The sequence below is a fragment of the Larimichthys crocea genome, chromosome XI (assembly GCF_000972845.2).
Source record: "Larimichthys crocea isolate SSNF chromosome XI, L_crocea_2.0, whole genome shotgun sequence".
NCBI lineage: Eukaryota > Metazoa > Chordata > Actinopteri > Sciaenidae > Larimichthys > Larimichthys crocea.
The window spans coordinates 3490941-3508102 of NC_040021.1; the positions used below are offsets into that span (position 1 = coordinate 3490941).

A 17162-nucleotide genomic window follows, 5' to 3' on the forward strand; every position below is an offset into this window, starting at 1 on the left:
TTTTATTATGTTACAGGCCTATACTAATAACAATTTTTCCTCTTATTATTATTGTGTCAAGTAAGCCTCTTATCATTGAACTATTCTTTTAAACATGTGACCAATTTTAACTGTTTTGAGAAATCTTATGAATGTTATTTGTGTATACAGTGTTTTTAATGAAAATAATACCATGGATTTGGAAAACACCGGATTAGTGTACACCAGCGGGGGCAGTAATGCAACATTCGGCATGTCAACTGCCGCCGAAGAAGAAGAGGAGGACGAGGAAAAGGAGGAGACCATAGTCCGGACGAATTTTGAGGGTGCACTAAAGTGGGCTTTAGTTACCGATGACAGACTCGGGATCATGCTTTCTTCAGGTGTTACCGTAAAGGTAGAGTATGTCGTTTATTTAGTGATACCTCATGTAGCTGCACTGTTGTTTAGATGTTAAACACGTTTGACAAGTGTCAGGAGTAGATTACAGATGGGCAACAGATTTTCGGCTGGGCATTTTACCAACTGCTTGCGACGGAGGTGTAACGGCAAAGTTTTAAGTTGAACTGTGGTTTATATAATAATTATGAGTATGAACGACAGTTCAACAGATTTGTTGTGCAGTGTAGTAACTCTATTTTAGACCACGTAACCTAATGCGAAGAATGAACTAATAGACCAGAGTAAACCAGCAGCCCCCGCTGGGCACCTGTTGTGTTCACTTACTTTATTGATTACACTAAAAGTAACGAAGTCGTTGAGTCGTTTGCTCCGGCTGGCTTTGAGACAGATTAAGTGAAAACGGAGAGGTCTTAGTGGGTAAGTTGTATTTGTAGTTGTAGTTGTATGATGGTTGATTGATTGATTGATTGATTGATTGATTGATTGATTGATTGATTACGCATAACTCTGCATAATTTAAACCCAGTATTAGGAAGTTTACAAAAACTTAAATTACAACATTTCAAATCTGTATTAAAACTCATTCCTAATACTTTAAGATACTTACTATTATATATAGCGCAACAGATCCATAAATTACAAAGTTCCAAGGCTATTGTGGATTTGATGAGGGACTGTTTTACGGCACTGAGTCACACACCACCAACTATTTCACTAGCTGATGCTAGCCGTGAGTTTGTTGTTGTTCCAACTTTGAAGTTTTTTTTTGGTGTGTGTTTTAACTAGGGATGCACCGAAAATTCGGCCACCGAAAATTTTCGCCCGAAAATGGCCCAAAAGTGGGCTTTCGGTGAAGTGGGCGAATAGTAAGGCCGACGCATGACATGACGCAATTGATACAATGAAACAACGTGCGCCGTGCTGGCCATGGTTGCTGATTCTTTTCTCATTCACACACAATAAACCCACGATGCAGGGTATAGGGAAAAACACAGGCAAGAAATACATCATACACTGCTCTTTAGCGGAACTATATACCTCTCTCTACATTACGGCGTCTCACATATGTGATGTTCACCGTTGGAATGACTATTATTATTATAATTATGACTATACTATTATACTATAATATACTATTTTATTTATATTGTTAGAAAGCCCATGTTGTTTTAATCACTGTTAATTTGTTCTTGAAAGGAATACTATTTAGTTTTATTATATTTCCTGTCAATTTCCATTTTTCCCATGTTCTTGAACACATCATAGTCATTCCGACGGTCATTGAACGCACCTCACATGTGTGAGACCATAGACATATATACATAGACGCCGCATTGAGCGGGTTGGTCGTTGGTCGCGATACGTAAACGGCGCCGCCATATTGGTTCGGGCAGATCTGCCCGTAAACTAATACAAGGAAATGGACTGAACTTCATAAAGCGCCTTTCTACAAAGTTCTTCAAGTTAAATGTCTCTTATACAGCCATTCACACACACCATATCTGGGAAAAAACAGGCACCAAAAACAACGTATGTAACTTTAAAGTGATGATTATAAATTTTACTCCTTATGTAAGCACCAAACCATGTATGTATTTTCTAATGCTGAGTTTCAGCTACAATGTGTGTAACACTGTTACTGGGATGATAAATATTGAAATATTTATATATAACATTTAATCTGTGTCTATAATAACCAGATCCTGAAATGTAGATGTGACATGAGGGTTTTCTAAATAAAAGACACACACAACACACACACACACACACACACACACAACAAAAATATTATATATATAAAGATATAGAGATATATATAGTATATATATAATATATATATATATATATATATATATAACACACACCCACACACCCACACACACACACCAACACACACAACACACACACACATATAAATATAGAATATATATATATATATATAGTATATATAAAACTAATACAGATATACATCCCTCCCTATTATGTATATATATAATGTCTTCTATATTTCTCTATCTACTGTCTACCTGTCTATATGTCTCTGTCTCTCTCTCATCCTATCAATCGCTCTCTCTGTTGATCTAGTCCTCTTACTGTCTCTGTCTCCCATGACTCTCTCTCGCTCTCTCTATCTCTCTACTCTCTATCTCTCTACTTCTCTCTCTCTCTCTGTGTGTGCGTGTGTGTGTCTGTGTTGGGGGGTCTGTCCACGTTCGTGCTCTTTTCTTCCGCCCCCCCGCATGTCACCTTCTACATTGAGATCTGGTTATTATAGCACATATTAACTGTTAAATATAAATATTTCAATATGTCTCCTCACAGTCACCGTGTTTACACACATTGTAGCTGTAAACACTTAGCATTAGAAAAATACATACGTTGGTTTGGTGCTTACATAAGGAGTAAACATTTATAATCGTCACTTTAAAAGTTACATACGTTGTTTTTTGGTGCCTGTTTGTTTTCCAGATATATTAGTGTGTGTGTGAATGGCTGTATAAGAGACATTAACTTAAAGAACTTTGTAGAAAGGCGCTTTATGAAGTTCAGTCCATTTCCTTGTATTAGTTTACGGGCAGATCTGCCCGAACCAATATGGCGGCGCCGTTTACGTACGATTCAGCGCTCAATGCGGCGTCTATGTATATATGTCTATGTGTGAGACGCCGTAATGTAGAGAGAAGTATATAGCTCTGCTAAAGAGCAGTGTATGATGTATTTCTTGCCTGTGTTTTTCCTATATCCTGCATCGTGGGTTTATTGTGTGTGAATGAGAAAAGAATCAGCAACCGTGGCCAGATCACCGCGCACGTTGTTTCATTGCATCAATTGCATCACGCCACTATTCGGCCATACTATTCGGCCACTTCACGAAAGCCGAAATGCACTTTTGGACCATTTTCGGCCGAAAATTTTGCAAATTTTCAGTGGCCGAATTTTCGGTGCATCCCCAGAAAAAGGTATAGACTTTGAATTAGAGGGCTAAGAACTCAGATATAAGAACAGACAAAATAAGGGCGGTGGAGGAGTTGAGTTGAGTTACATGGCATGTACCACCGTCAAATAGAGGAAGTGGCTGATATCAAGAAATCCTACCGGTGGCTGGATAATGCAGCACTGACAGACAGCACAGAGGCATTAATCATGGCAGTACAAGAACAGGCCATAAGCACAAGAGCCATAGAGGCCAGGATCTACCAGAGTAGATCAGACCCAAGATGCAGACTGTGTAAAGAAGCCCCTGAGACAGTCCAGCACATAGTAGCAGGATGTAAGATGCTAGCTGGATCAGCGTACATGGAGAGGCACAACCAAGTGGCTGGGATAGTATACAGGAACATCTGCAACCAGTATGGAATAGAAGTACCTAAATCCTGATGGGCCATACCACAGAATGTGGCTGGGAACAACAGGGCCAAGGTTCTGTGGGACTTAAGCTTCCAGACTGACAAACAGGTCCTGGCTAACCAACCAGACATAGTGGTGGTGGACAAAGAGCAGAAGAGGGTAGTGGTGATTAGGGCTGCTCGATTATGGAAAAAATCAATATCACATATATTTTAGTCAATATTGAAATCACAATTATTCAAATGATTAATTTTGAGTTTCACAATGCATTTATTCAGCATCTCTCTCTCTCTCTCTCTCTCTCTCTCTCTCTCTCTCTCTCTCTCTCTCTCTCTCTCAAAAAACACTTTGTTATTGATTCTTTATACAAAATATTCAAATTGAAAATACATTTTGGCTACAAATATGTACTTTACAGCTGTTTTGCAATGTATAAAGCATTAAATTAATAAAATAAATATACTTTATGGAACATTAAATAAGGCATAGAAAAACATAAATGTATCCAAAATAAACTATCTAGCTGCTCTGCAAATTCTCTATATTTAAAGAAAAAAATAAATATAATAATAAGCATAAGCATCAATAAGCAATAAGCATCTAAATATAATAATAAGCATAAGCATCAATAAGCAATAAGCATCTTCTTTGAAACCCTCACCCCTTGTTTGTACCTATCTTTTACACGCAAACGGTGAATTTGCCTATGAAAACAAATCGAGTGATCGATGACTGAGTTTGTGTTGACGTCTTGCTGGTTGTGGCACTGGCTTTGTCTTTTTGTTTCTTTATTAATTCGTCGTGAGTGACTTTGTGCTTTTGTTTGAGATGGTTGAATAAATTTGTAGTGTTACCAAGAGGAGCAGCTATTACCTTGTAGCAAATCTTGCACATTATGTGCTGCTGCTTCTCGTCGGATTCTTCTAATTCACTTTCAATCTCACTCACTGTTTTTGAACACCAAACGACACACCTCCTCACTCTTCAGCTGCGTGAGAGAGTATGGGCTATCCTGTTAGTCAGCAGGACAGTGTGAAATGAAATGTATTGCGCATGCGCGTCTCTCAGAAACTGTGTAATGAAAAGTGGAAAATAAATCGTTTAAACTCGATTACAGTGATCCCTCGCTATATCGCGGTTCACTTTTCGCGGACTCGCTGTTTCGCGGATTTTTTTCAGTGTCATTTTGCATGCTTTTTTTTTTTTTTTTTTACAGCGTACTGTACAGTATGAACGCGCATTGTGTTCTGCGTCCTGATTGGCTAAGGGAGAACTGCACATGTGTTCTGCGTCCTGTTTAAGGGAGTACTATACAAAATGTGTGTAAAAGGGTGTATAAAAGTGTGTGGTTAGGGGTTTTACGGCCTTAAAACATGTATAATAATTGTAAAACTCACTTCGCGGATTTCGTTTATTGCGGGTTATTTTTGGAACGTATCCCCCGCGATAAACGAGGGTTCACTGTATATGATTTTTTTATATATATATATATATATATATGCGCTTAACAATTGAAATTTGTACGGAGAAAAATAAAAATGTTATTGTTAGCTGTATTAACAGAAAGCCAGGGTCACGCATAGATACCTTCAGTGAGTGGATGCAAAGTGTATTTTCAAAAATAAGGAATAAAACTATTTTCATGTGTGGGGATATTAATATTGAATTATTGAATCCCAATAAACACAATACTATAGATTAATTTATCAATATATAGTATGAGCAGGAGTAGGAGTATTGTCTCCTTTGTTTTGTTTTTTATTGTTTCTCCTTGTGCGTGTGTGTGTATTAAGTGTATGTGCAGGTTTTATTGTTTTGTTTTTTGTAATACAAAGTCAGGGATATATTCTATTTATCTATTTAAGTATCAGGAATATTTAAAAAAGTTGCAAGGAAGCTTGGTATTGTGGCTCATTATTTAAAGAGAAGGGCTGGGAGTTTATAAGTTATTCTTCTTCTCACTCCTTTTCGAATATGTATTCCTATGTTTAAATGTTTTGTCTTATTTTATTATTATTTTTTTTTTTGCTTATTCGAAATAAACAATCCAATCAAATGTTTCCAGTTGCAGCAACAGTATTAAAATGACATTATGTAGCAATTGGTAAATTTGTGATTCAGTAACACCAGTTTTAGAGTGCAGTACCTCTGTCCCAAATAATAACTGCTGTACACTATAATTGTATAGCTAATCAAAAACTAGCGAGTCGACAACTTTGCTAACATCCAAACAAGTCACTAACAGCAGACACAGCAGCAGCTAATATTACTGACTAGTCCAGCAGCAGTCAGCCCAGCTCAGTGTCTGTCTTTCAGCCTTTTATTTCACCAAGCTCTCACCATCCATTAAAAGTCAGTTCCAGATTTACTTTTGTCCAGTGACTGCTTGCTTGGTCACTTTCTCCTTTTGTCTTCTTAGCTCCCTCCATCTATGTCCTCATCAGTGTCTTTGCCTCTGTTATTATGTCCATAGAGGTTGCATGGCCTGGTTACATTGCCCAGTTACATTGTCTGCTTGCCCAGCTCTAATTTTGGCATGATGCTGACTCAACACCCCATCAGCATTACCCTAAGAAAATCTCTAACACTCCCCTCGTGCTCCGAGCTCACAGTTTGGACATCCTGGCTAATAAACTGAGCTAACATGAGTTAACAGCAGCTACAACTGGCAACAGTTTACTTTACTGTCCATCAGGAAGAGACATCAGAGTGGAAATCAGAAAACATTTGCCTTGTTTAAAAAAGAAAAGGAAAAAGTGAAGTAGTTGGTGGTGTGTAATTTAGTGCCATAAAGTGATACTTCTTGCAGGGTATTGTACCAGTAACACACAGTTAGTGCAAGAACAGGCATGGGGAACCTGGTAGCTCAGTTGGTAGAATGTGCGCCCCAAGAAGGCTTAGTCTTTTCAGCAGTGGCCCAGGGTTTGAGTACAGAGTACAGAGTGGGAAATACAACAAAATGATTTAAGTCCTCATATTTTAGGGTAGAAAGGTTACAAGATATTGCTTTAAAGGTTTTATTCAGTTAGGGAGTTCAATTCTTTGTTCTTTGTCTGTGTAGTTGCATTGAGTTATTGCCAGGGTCGGATCTAAATTCCACATAAATAACTGCATTGGAAATATATTTGATGAAAAAAAAAATCAATTTTGATGTCCTCCCAATATCGTTGGAATGCTAACTTGTTAGAGTACCCTTTTAAATAGCGTAGCCCCGTTTGGGACTCTCTCATCCGCTTATAGACCAAATAGGGCTTAATGGCATAAGTATTGCCCCAACAATGATGTCTTGTTAATTGCTTTTCTTGTAAAATGTTGTTTTGATTGACTGAGCTACCACTTTCTGACACTTTAGAAGAAATCTCACAGTAATTTTTTTTAAAATACCAAAACGAATGTTCAAATTAGGCTGCAGCAATTGAAATTATATGTTGTAACTGCCTGTGTGTCCCCAAACTGTCTGCACAGGTCTCACCAAGTTTTGGGAAGCATTGGTCCATGAATGATCAGCAATGGAGCAGATCACTTTTCATCATGATACTGTGCTGTCAGATGTTCACATGCTCCTGCCCAATGGACACCGCCTCATGACACGCCTCAACTGTGTTGGACAACCTGGTATGTATGATTACACTTTTAGTTATAGACCACCTTTTTTCCTTATGTACCTGTCTAACACGTGCATTAGACAGATTAAATCATATGAAAGAAAAGGCCAAATCTCAGAACACTATAAGCTCTGAGTTTATTATATAGTTCAAACAGGCATCAAATTTAAATATGGATAAAAATGATTTAATACTAAAGCCACAGGCTGTAACAACTAATGATGAGATGCCGCCAGACCAATCAGCTAATTGTGTCCTGTCATTTTCAAAAGTTGGATTCTCTCAGTCAAACTTTAATTCATATTATGTCAAGAAAGCTTACTATTTTACACAATTTTGTCAATTAGTTGATTTGTTTAGTTAAATGAAAAATATTATTTTATAATATTTTGATAATCATTTTGAGTCATTCAGGGAAAAAATTCAAATTCTCTGCTGTTAGCTTATTGAATGTGACAGTTATTCTCTGAACTAAGTAAAATGCGTACAATACTGTAGGTGGGTCAATGTGTAAGCAGAAGCAAGCAGTATTTTGCTGTGTTCCAGACTGAAATGAATTAAAAGGTCAGTGAAATTCTGCCTGACTGCACCATTAGGAAGGGGCTATTCCAGGCACACTGGTTGGTGACCTTCTCACAGCAGAATGATGACTGGGCCCTGCTGCTCATGAGTTCTAAATATTTGACATGAGCCCATCTTTAATTGGCATAATTCAGTCTGTCTGTCAATGAGCGAGTGGCTTTAAATGAAAATTCACTAATGGACCTCTAGTTATTTCTTTTGAGATTCTGATTGAAATTGTGCAGGATGTCTGGCTTTTTATCAGTTCACCTTTGTTGTGCTTTAATGATAGCTAATTACTTTGCAATCAGTCTTGCTATACATATTCTTTCAGTATATTTATCTATGGAAGTTTAGAACAGCTGTTCTTGCAATTATTATTATTATTTTTTTAATTCAAGCTGGTTTTCTCATAATAATGAGATAATTTATTTATGAATGTAAATTGATGTGTTTTTGATGATTATTTAAAATTATTGAAAAGGTAAATGTTACCAGTTATCACATTAAACATAGTCACACACAACATAACTGGTGTTATTTAGAGTGAGAGTGAGAGAGAGTTCGGTATTTTGGAAAAATAATCACATTTTTATTCATTCAGTCTTCACCTCCAAATTCAAGATCTTGTCAGATGGTGAAAAGCATGACAATGGGAAAAATTTAAAGAAGGCGGATAAATATAATGATCCAAGGAAGGAGAGTGAAAGAGATACAAAAGCCAAACAAGGAGAGGATGGTGAGGAAGGAAATTTGGAACAATTCATGGATGAGGACGGAGACCTTGACATCCACTATCGGTATGGAAAAAGTCTTAAAAAATAGCAGTACTATTAATTGCTAGTAGATGTTACTTGAGATTTAATGCAATGCATAATGTTTTTTAATGCGATCACAGACCTGTAAAGGAGTAGCATGTTGTTCATGTTAAAGCTGTTGTTCAGTGGAGCTTAAGTAAAAATGTTATTTACAGTGTTGATATAGTGCATTTCATACTATTCTCATCGTTCCTTAGACCATGGAAAAACCCTACTGAAGGTAGTGGGAGAGACTTGGTCTGTCCAGTCATTCTCAAACAGTCAAACCCTGTACTTGAACAAGAAGAGGAAACTATGGCTGATGAAGTTGATACGTGTTTAAGGGACATTATAAGGATTGGTAAGAACCTAGATTTTATCATTTTATGATCATTTTATTTATCATGAATGTAAGGTAGAGGAGACTTTTGGAAATTTGAAAATGCATATCTGTGTTTATTTTTAGTGGCCTTGCCATTAGCTCTTAAAAATTACATTGTTACTGTTGATTGCATGTAGGTGTTTTTTACTTTACTTTTTTTCTGATTTGGACATACTTCTATTCTGTTTATCAGACAAAAAGAGTAATTGCCTTTGATTTATGATGCAGGGTCCCATGAATTGAAGCGGAAAACATGTTTGTTCCTTGAATTTTTTCTTATTAGGATTTTCAAATAGTAGACAGCTCCCCAGAGGGGCTTAACAGACAAAAAATAACATACAAACAAACATAACACTAAAAGAACAAATACAACATCCCCCTCCAACCCCCATCCCACCCAGTACCAGACAGAGAACGTACATATTACGCATTATACAGCCAGACCACCATAAAAGGAAAAGAGCAAGAGAAACTAGAAAATTCCCGCAGAAATTTTGAGAGTGACGAGTGGGCTGTTGCCGGGGGTCTGTATTCAAAAAGCACACGTCAAATAGTAATTATTAACATGTTTATTTAGACACAGGAGCAATTACCATGTATTTAAATTTTAGTGGCTTAGTGGCTAATTATCCACTAAATCAGCATTAGCCACTAAGCCACTAAAAATTAAAAACATGGCAATTGTTAACATGTTAATGATAATTGCTAGCGCGTCATGTTAGCAATTACCATGTCTTTAATTTTAAGTGGCTAATGTTAATTAGTATATTAGCATTTGAATTAATTTTAGCATTGGCCGCTAATGTTACCAGTTAGCATGTCTTTACAGCTAGCGCTAATGCGCTAGCTTCTCTGCTGTATCTGACTCGTTAACAATTAATATTAGCATGTTAGCATTAACATGTATTCTTAGTGACTGAAAATGAGTGGCTAGCCTTAACTTGCTAGCAATTAACATTAGCATGTTAGCATTAGCATGTTAGCAATGAGCATGTATTTAATAATTCTTAGTGGCTAATATTAATCAATAAGCATTGGCAGGTTACCATTACCAGGGTAGCAATACCTTGTTAATATTAGCATGTATTTAATACTTAATGGCTAATGTTAATTGTAAACGCGCTAGCTGCTCTGCTGTCATTTTAGACAGACAACGCGCTAGCAATTATCATTAGCACGTTAGCTTTAGCATGTTAACAAGTAGCATGTATTTGACTATTAGTGGCTAAGGTTAATTGCTAGCGTTGACGTGCTAGCAAATAGCTTAGCATGATAGCAGTTGTCATGTAATAAATTCTTAGTGGCTAATATTAATTGCTAGCATTGACGCGCTAGCAATTACCATTTGCAGTAATTTTAGCTTTGGCCGCTAATGTTAGCAAATAGCATGTCTTTACAGCTAGTGCTAACGTGCTAGCTGCTCTGCTGTCTTTGACGCGCTAACAATTAATATTACCATATTAACATTAGCATGTATTCTTAATGACTGAAAATGAGTGGCTAGCACTAACGTGCTAGCAATTAACATTAGCATGTTAGCATTACCATGTTAACATTAACAGGTATTTAATTCCTAGTGGCTAATACTAATTAATAGCACTGACGCGCATGTTAGCATGTTAACAAGTAGCATGTATTTAATTCCTATTGGCTAATGTTAATTAGCATTAGCAGGTTAACATTAACATGTTAGCAATGATCGTTAACACGCTAGCTGCTCTGCTGTCTCTGTCGGCCAATTTAAACAGACAAGTTCAAATTAAGCCAATTACTGCTAAAATGGCCGCCACTGGGCTTCTGCACCTGTTGTCAGTTGGAACTTGAGTTGGAAATCCTGACAGAGAGAGAGAGAAAATGCTGAGACCACCCCTCGAAGAGGAGGGATCTCTGGCCAAACCATATTTCCAATCATTGAACTGAAATCAGTGGGAACATCCTGTGCCCTTCCTGAACATCTACATATTTGTTTTGTGTCTAAGTCAAGAAATGTGTCCTTAATTCAGAGAAAGATTACTTCTGCTTTCCTCCAGAAAATTTCCTGCCTTTTTAACATGGTAGTCTATGGGCTGTGGATGGGGGGTTGCTGCCGCATCTTTGCGTCTCCCGCCAAAACTATATCTCTGACAGTTTTAGCAGGCGAATGTGAGTAAGACGACGAATTTTCCTACGTTTCTATGTATAAATCGTGTCTGTAGTGGTGCATTAGAGGCGACGGTAGTCGAATACGTTTTATTTTTTCACAGATTTTTCTCCCTGCTCCTCACTCTAGCTGATGATGTCATCCACTGTAGCACAAACATTCCGCCACATACACACCCATTATAAACCCAGAAATTTGACTAAAAACCTGCTCAAATTTGAGCCTTGATAGTTTAAAAACGGTAAAAGCTGTCGATGAGTGTAGTGAATCCCTGAAGAGAAGGCAAGCATACCTACGTTTTAAAGTTTAAATGAAGTCCCTAGGTGAAAGTATGCCAGAGCAGTTCATTGTTGAAAATGTCTGTTGAAATGTTTTTTTTTTTGGGCCTCCCCATTCATTCCTTATGGGAAATTTTTTGCAGTTTTTTGCGTTTTTTTGTGAATAAATTCGCAAAAAACCCGTGAATCTCTTAGAAAAGTAATAGCACTCGATTTGGGATCAAGACGCACGTTTTGATATATAATTTGTTGGGGTCCCCTCACCGCTGCGGGCCGCATTAATGTTCGAAAATGGGCGGAAAAAGAATAATAACGCCATGAAACACGCAGAAGAACAATAGTTGGCGAGTGCCTACGGCACTTGTCAACTACTCCCAGAGCTAAAAAAAAAAAAGCAATGCTTTTAGCATCCATATCTTCAACAAAGGCCAAAAAAGGTTGCCAAATTCTGTGAAATTTCTTAGTCGCTCCCCTGAGAGTATCTTTTCTAATTTAGGATGTTACATGACTTCTCTGATCCGATGATCGGTGGAATATGATCTTTCCATTTAAACAATATTAATCTAATCTAATCTTAACAGTGCAGAAGGTCGGAGATCCAAGATGGCTGCGATGGTGTAGACGCGTCTCGAGTCTTGCTCCCGCAACTATTTTCAGCTTTATGTTTTAAGACCCCAAAGGTCACAACAGAGGGACAAACTACCTAATTATGTCGACGTACGCGACCAGACTGAACACAAAAGAACAGAGTCCCAAGGTCAGTCCCGCACACAAGGCAAGTGATGAGCTTAGCATGGCGGCCATTGCTAACCTGTTGGAAGAACATCACTGGGCCCTCTCCGCTGATTTCAAAGCCTCCATCTCAACACTCGAAACAAAGTTGGACCACATCCACACCACAGTGTCGGACCACGCTCAGAAGATAGTCTCCATCGAGGCAAACGCTATGCTACAAGACGAGCGCCTGCTAACATTGGAAGCATCCTGTGCTACATTAACGGAGAGCAATGCTAAGCTGTTAGCTAAAGTTAACGACCTGGAGTCCCGGAGCCAGTGAAACAACATCAGAGTGGTCGGTGTACCTGAGTCAGTGGAGGGGCCCCGGCCCACAACCTTATTTGCAGAACTGCTCATGGAAGTTTTCGGCGAAGACATCCTGGACTCACCGCCAGAATGTGACCGAGGTCACCGCACGCTATCCGAGAAACTGAAGCCAGTGCAGAGAGTACGGCCCGCCATTATCAGGCTGCACAGGTACCAGGTGTGAAGGAGAGGATGTGAGCTGGAGTCTCTGTGGTGATTGCTTTGGGCTCGGCCAACTGCACCTGTTTAGACAAAACTTGAATCAAGTTAGTCAGTGCAGTCATATATTCATCACAATTTACCTGCCAAACATCCAGAGAGGGCATATGACCTCCCTCTCGGGGTGGGCCTGGCATTGGCCTGCCTGTCAGCAACTCATGAGGTGTCAGATGTGTTTTAGCACCTGTTGAGGTTCTCATTGACATGAGAGCCAGAGGAAGTGCATCCAACCATGTCAACTTTGTTCCATGGCAGATTTTGCTAATTTTTCTTTTCAGTGTCTGGTTTGCTCTTTCAACCAGCCCTAGTGATGCTGGGTGATATACTGCTCCAAACCTGTGTGTGATCCCTAATGCTTTCTCCACTTCAGCCAATTCTCTATTGCTGAAATGTGAACCATTATCGGATCTGATGGTTTTAGGAACCCCTTATCTAGGCACAAGCTCATTTCTTAACCATTTTACAACCGTCTTTGCATCTTCTTTCCTACATCGTATGGCCTCTACCCATTTGGTAAATCTATCTGCCGTCACTAACAGGTATCTATACCCCTTGGTACGGTGTTCTACTCCCATGTCTGTAAAATCAATAGTGATGTCTCGAAAAGGAGCTTCAGGGACTGGGAATCTTCCCATGGGGCATCTATAGGGTTTCCTTGGGTTGTGAGCATTACAGGTTTCGCAATCTGTGACAAAGTTCTCCACCATTGCAGTCATATATGGATGCCACCAACAAGCTTCCACATTTCTCTGAGTAATAATTTTACTCTCATGTGCAAGTCCATGTGCTTGTTTAATCAACAGATGGCACTTAAAATTAAAGACATGGTAATTGCTAACATGACGCGCTAGCAATTATCATTAGCATGTTAACAATTGCCATAGTAATAGGCATAGTTCAGCTGGTGCTACTATTCTTCCATCATGTGATCTCCTGAGTCCATCTTTTTTAGTAGCTCCTCTTCTGTTCCATTCACTTTGTTCGTAAGCTCCTGCTTGTTCTTGCATTTCTACCAGATCTTTAGTTAGTTCTGGTAGTGGGCCTTCTCTGGCTAACATTTGTCTTGGAGTATATCCTCCAGCTTGCTTTGCAGCTGCGTCATTTCCTTCTGCTATTCTTGTATCTAATTTCTGATGTCCTCTACATTTCATCACCTCCACTTGTGTGGGCAGAGACACTGCAAGCACTAGCTTTTCCAACTGCGTTCAGTGTTTTACTTGGGTGTTAGCGGTGGTCAAGAAATCTCTTCTGACCCACTGTGGTCCATCTACATGTACAGCTCCATGCCCATAAGCTGAGTCTGTATAGATATTCACTCTTTTTTTCTTCACCTAACTGCAGGGCCTTTGTGAGGGCAATTACTTCAGCTAATTGAGCCGAAGCAGGTTGTGGGATGATGCCTTGGTCTCTGGTTTTATGTTTCCCCATTACTGGATCTTGTTCTACTACGGCAGACATGTCAAACTCAGGCCCGCGGGCCAATTTTGGCCCGCACTACAATTATATTTGGCCCGCGAGATGATTTCAAATATGTATTACATCTGGCCCGCCGGCCCGTTATACAGCGCACGTACCGCTAATACTACAATTCCCGCAATTCTGTCCTGGCGCGCCAGACTCCGGAGCGCGAAAACACCCGCGACATCATGTGACATCATGAATCATCTCGACGCGCTCAATCTGCAGCTACAACGCCGTGAGGGCTTTTAGAACCAAGTTGCGCTTGTGGGAGAGTCAGATGCAGCAGGGAAACCTGGCTCATTTTTTGTGCTGACAAGTCATGAAAGAGCAGACCGCTACCGCCGTGATGCCTTTTGCACAGTTCGCTGAAAAACTCATTCTACTTGGCGCTGAGTTTACCCGACGATTTGCTGACTTTGAAGCCCAAAAATGTAGATTTGAACTTCTTAGCAACCCCTTTGCGTTTGATGTGAATAACGCACCAAGCAATCTCCAAATGGAGCTTATTGAGCTACAGTGTGACTCCAGAAATTGATGCACTTGCATGTAAAAGCGATGCCAAGTATCTGGCTTGGACCCATGTGCATCATCAGAGTAAATGGACAGTGAAAAAAACTAAACTGGATAAATATTTTATTTACTGAAGGCATGGTCTGTTCAAAGTTGAAAGAGATATTTTTTTAGGTGTTGGCCTTGATGGCCTGTGATGAAAAGATTTAGGTTATAATTAAAATGAATAAAGTTAAAGATATAGAGGCCTGATATTTATTTCAGTTTTTGTTTTTATTATTTTCTTAAACCTGTTCTGGGTTCAGTATTTAAGCAAAAATTCAATTGTAATATATTAAAATGGTTAATACAGTAGTTTACTGTATCTCAAAGATAATAAAAACATAAATAAATGAATGAAAAATTGGTTTGGCCCTCGACAATGTTCTTCTTTTTAATTTTGGCCCTCTGTGAATTTGAGTTTGACACCCCTGTACTACGGCATAGAAGGCTATGTTCCCATTCTCTCCTTTATAGCAGCATCCATCAGTGAACAATGTTAGGTCTGGATTCTCAATTGGCTCAACTCCAAGGTCCATTCTGAGTTTGATTTCTTTTTCTGCAAGTTCAGCACTGTTGTGTGGCTCCTGTGTTATCATTCAGTCCTCTTGCCATGTTGGTTCCCTCCGTATGGAATGTTATGTGAGGTTGGAGGAGTGCTTCTGAGATTTTTGCTTTTCTTGCTGGTGAAAAAGTAAATGCTGTTGATGCTAGAAATGCCACTACCCCATGATCAGTATTTACTTTGAGTTCATGACACATTATGAGATGACTTGTTTTTTATGAGATGACTTGTTTTTGTTTGATACATTAACACTCTTCTTTCTCCCTCCTTTTTCTGAAAAAACACTGCACTCACCACCCCTGCTTTTTCAGAAACATCAAGATAGAATGTTTTGGTGTAGTCAGGTGACGATAGGGCTGCTGCATTAGCCACTGCTTGTTTTGTGAGGATGAACGCTTCTTCTGCAGCTGGTGTCCATGTTAAAGATGCTGTAAGGTTTCTGTTTCCTACTTCAGCCACCATTTCTCTCAATGGTTGTGTGAGCTCCACATATCCTGGCACATGGTTTCTGCTGTAACCAGTGAGTCCTAGGAAGGCCAGCATTTGTTGTATGTTCACTGACTTGCTATGTAGCAAGATGGAGGACTTCTGTGTCGCTGTAAGGGTGTGTCCTGCATGGGAGATTTCTCTTCCCAAAAACACAACTAATCTTCTGCACTAGACTTTTTCTCTCTTAACCTTGTAACCATTTTCAGCCAGTAGCTCCAGAAGACATTGGCTTGCTGTAAGGCATGATTCAGCTGTCGGTGCTGCTAGTAAAATATCATCAATGTATTGGATGACCATAACATTTTCTGGTAGCTTCAGGGGCTGCAGATGTTGCTTCAGTACACTGTTAAAAAGTCCTGGGCTAACTCTGTAGCCTTGAGGTAGTCTGGTATAAGTGTATTGCTGACCTTTTATAGGTGAACCCAAAATATTCTTGAGACTCTTCATCCAAGGGGAGACAAAAGAAGGCATTAGCCAGGTCCACCACAGTAAAGAACTGATGTTGGGATTTTGTAGAGCCAGATAAGGGTCAGGAACTGGAAGTGACTCTGGTTATGTTGCATCATTCACAGGGCGGAAATCCTGCACCATTCTCCAGTCCTTTCCTGCTCCTTTAGTAACCGGCAGACTGGGGGTGTTCCAGGCAGAGCGATAGGGCACTATTACTCCGGCCTGTAGCAATCCCTTAATGGTATCTTCTATATGATCGATTTGTTCTTGTCTCAATTTATACTGCGGTGTCCACACTGGGCCGTGGTGTGGTCTCACGGTGATGTGTATTGGTTCAATGTTCACTAGACCTACATCTTGAGGCAAGGTGGTCCATATTTGTTTTGGTAGTGCATCCAACAGTCTGCTCGTATCTGGATGATCAGTTTTTTCCCTGCCATGATATCTAGAGAGTTCTTGTCCCTCAATCAGTGTTGTTCATAGAACAACAGGCGTCTGCTTACCTTTTAATGTTGACCGGTTTCGTGAGTGGCAAGGGGTCCAGTGTCCAGGACAGGTCCTGCTGAAAATCTTCAGACTAGAACCCTCCAAATTTTCTCCTCTTTTTAACAAATCACGTCGGGGTCACCAATTTTGTTACCGCGCTTGTTGATTTGCATAGATGTACATGGACCTCTTTTGTTCAGCAAATCGCAGTCTGCAAGCAGTTAGCTGCAACCAACTTCCAAAAACAGAGTGCCTAACTTAGAATTTACACAAAGTTATATAATATGTGTGCCTATTTCATTGGTCCAAAAACAGTTGGGGAGCGGCCCTGGTTTAAACTTGGCTCTCCCTTGTTGGTGCACAGGCTG

General features: G+C 39.4%; 1 protein-coding gene across 1 annotated transcript; it reads left to right on the forward strand.

Annotated features, from left to right (window-relative positions):
- The first annotated feature begins 262 nt into the window (after positions 1–262).
- Positions 263–16513, forward strand: LOC104939891 (methyltransferase-like protein 22). The gene is made up of 5 exons (XM_027284270.1): positions 263–376; positions 7195–7344; positions 8500–8695; positions 8911–9053; positions 16431–16513. The coding sequence occupies exons 2-5, from the start codon at positions 7239–7241 to the stop codon at positions 16511–16513; spliced, it is 528 nt and encodes a 175-aa protein (XP_027140071.1). The 5' UTR covers positions 263–376; positions 7195–7238.
- Positions 16514–17162: the final 649 nt, after the last annotated feature.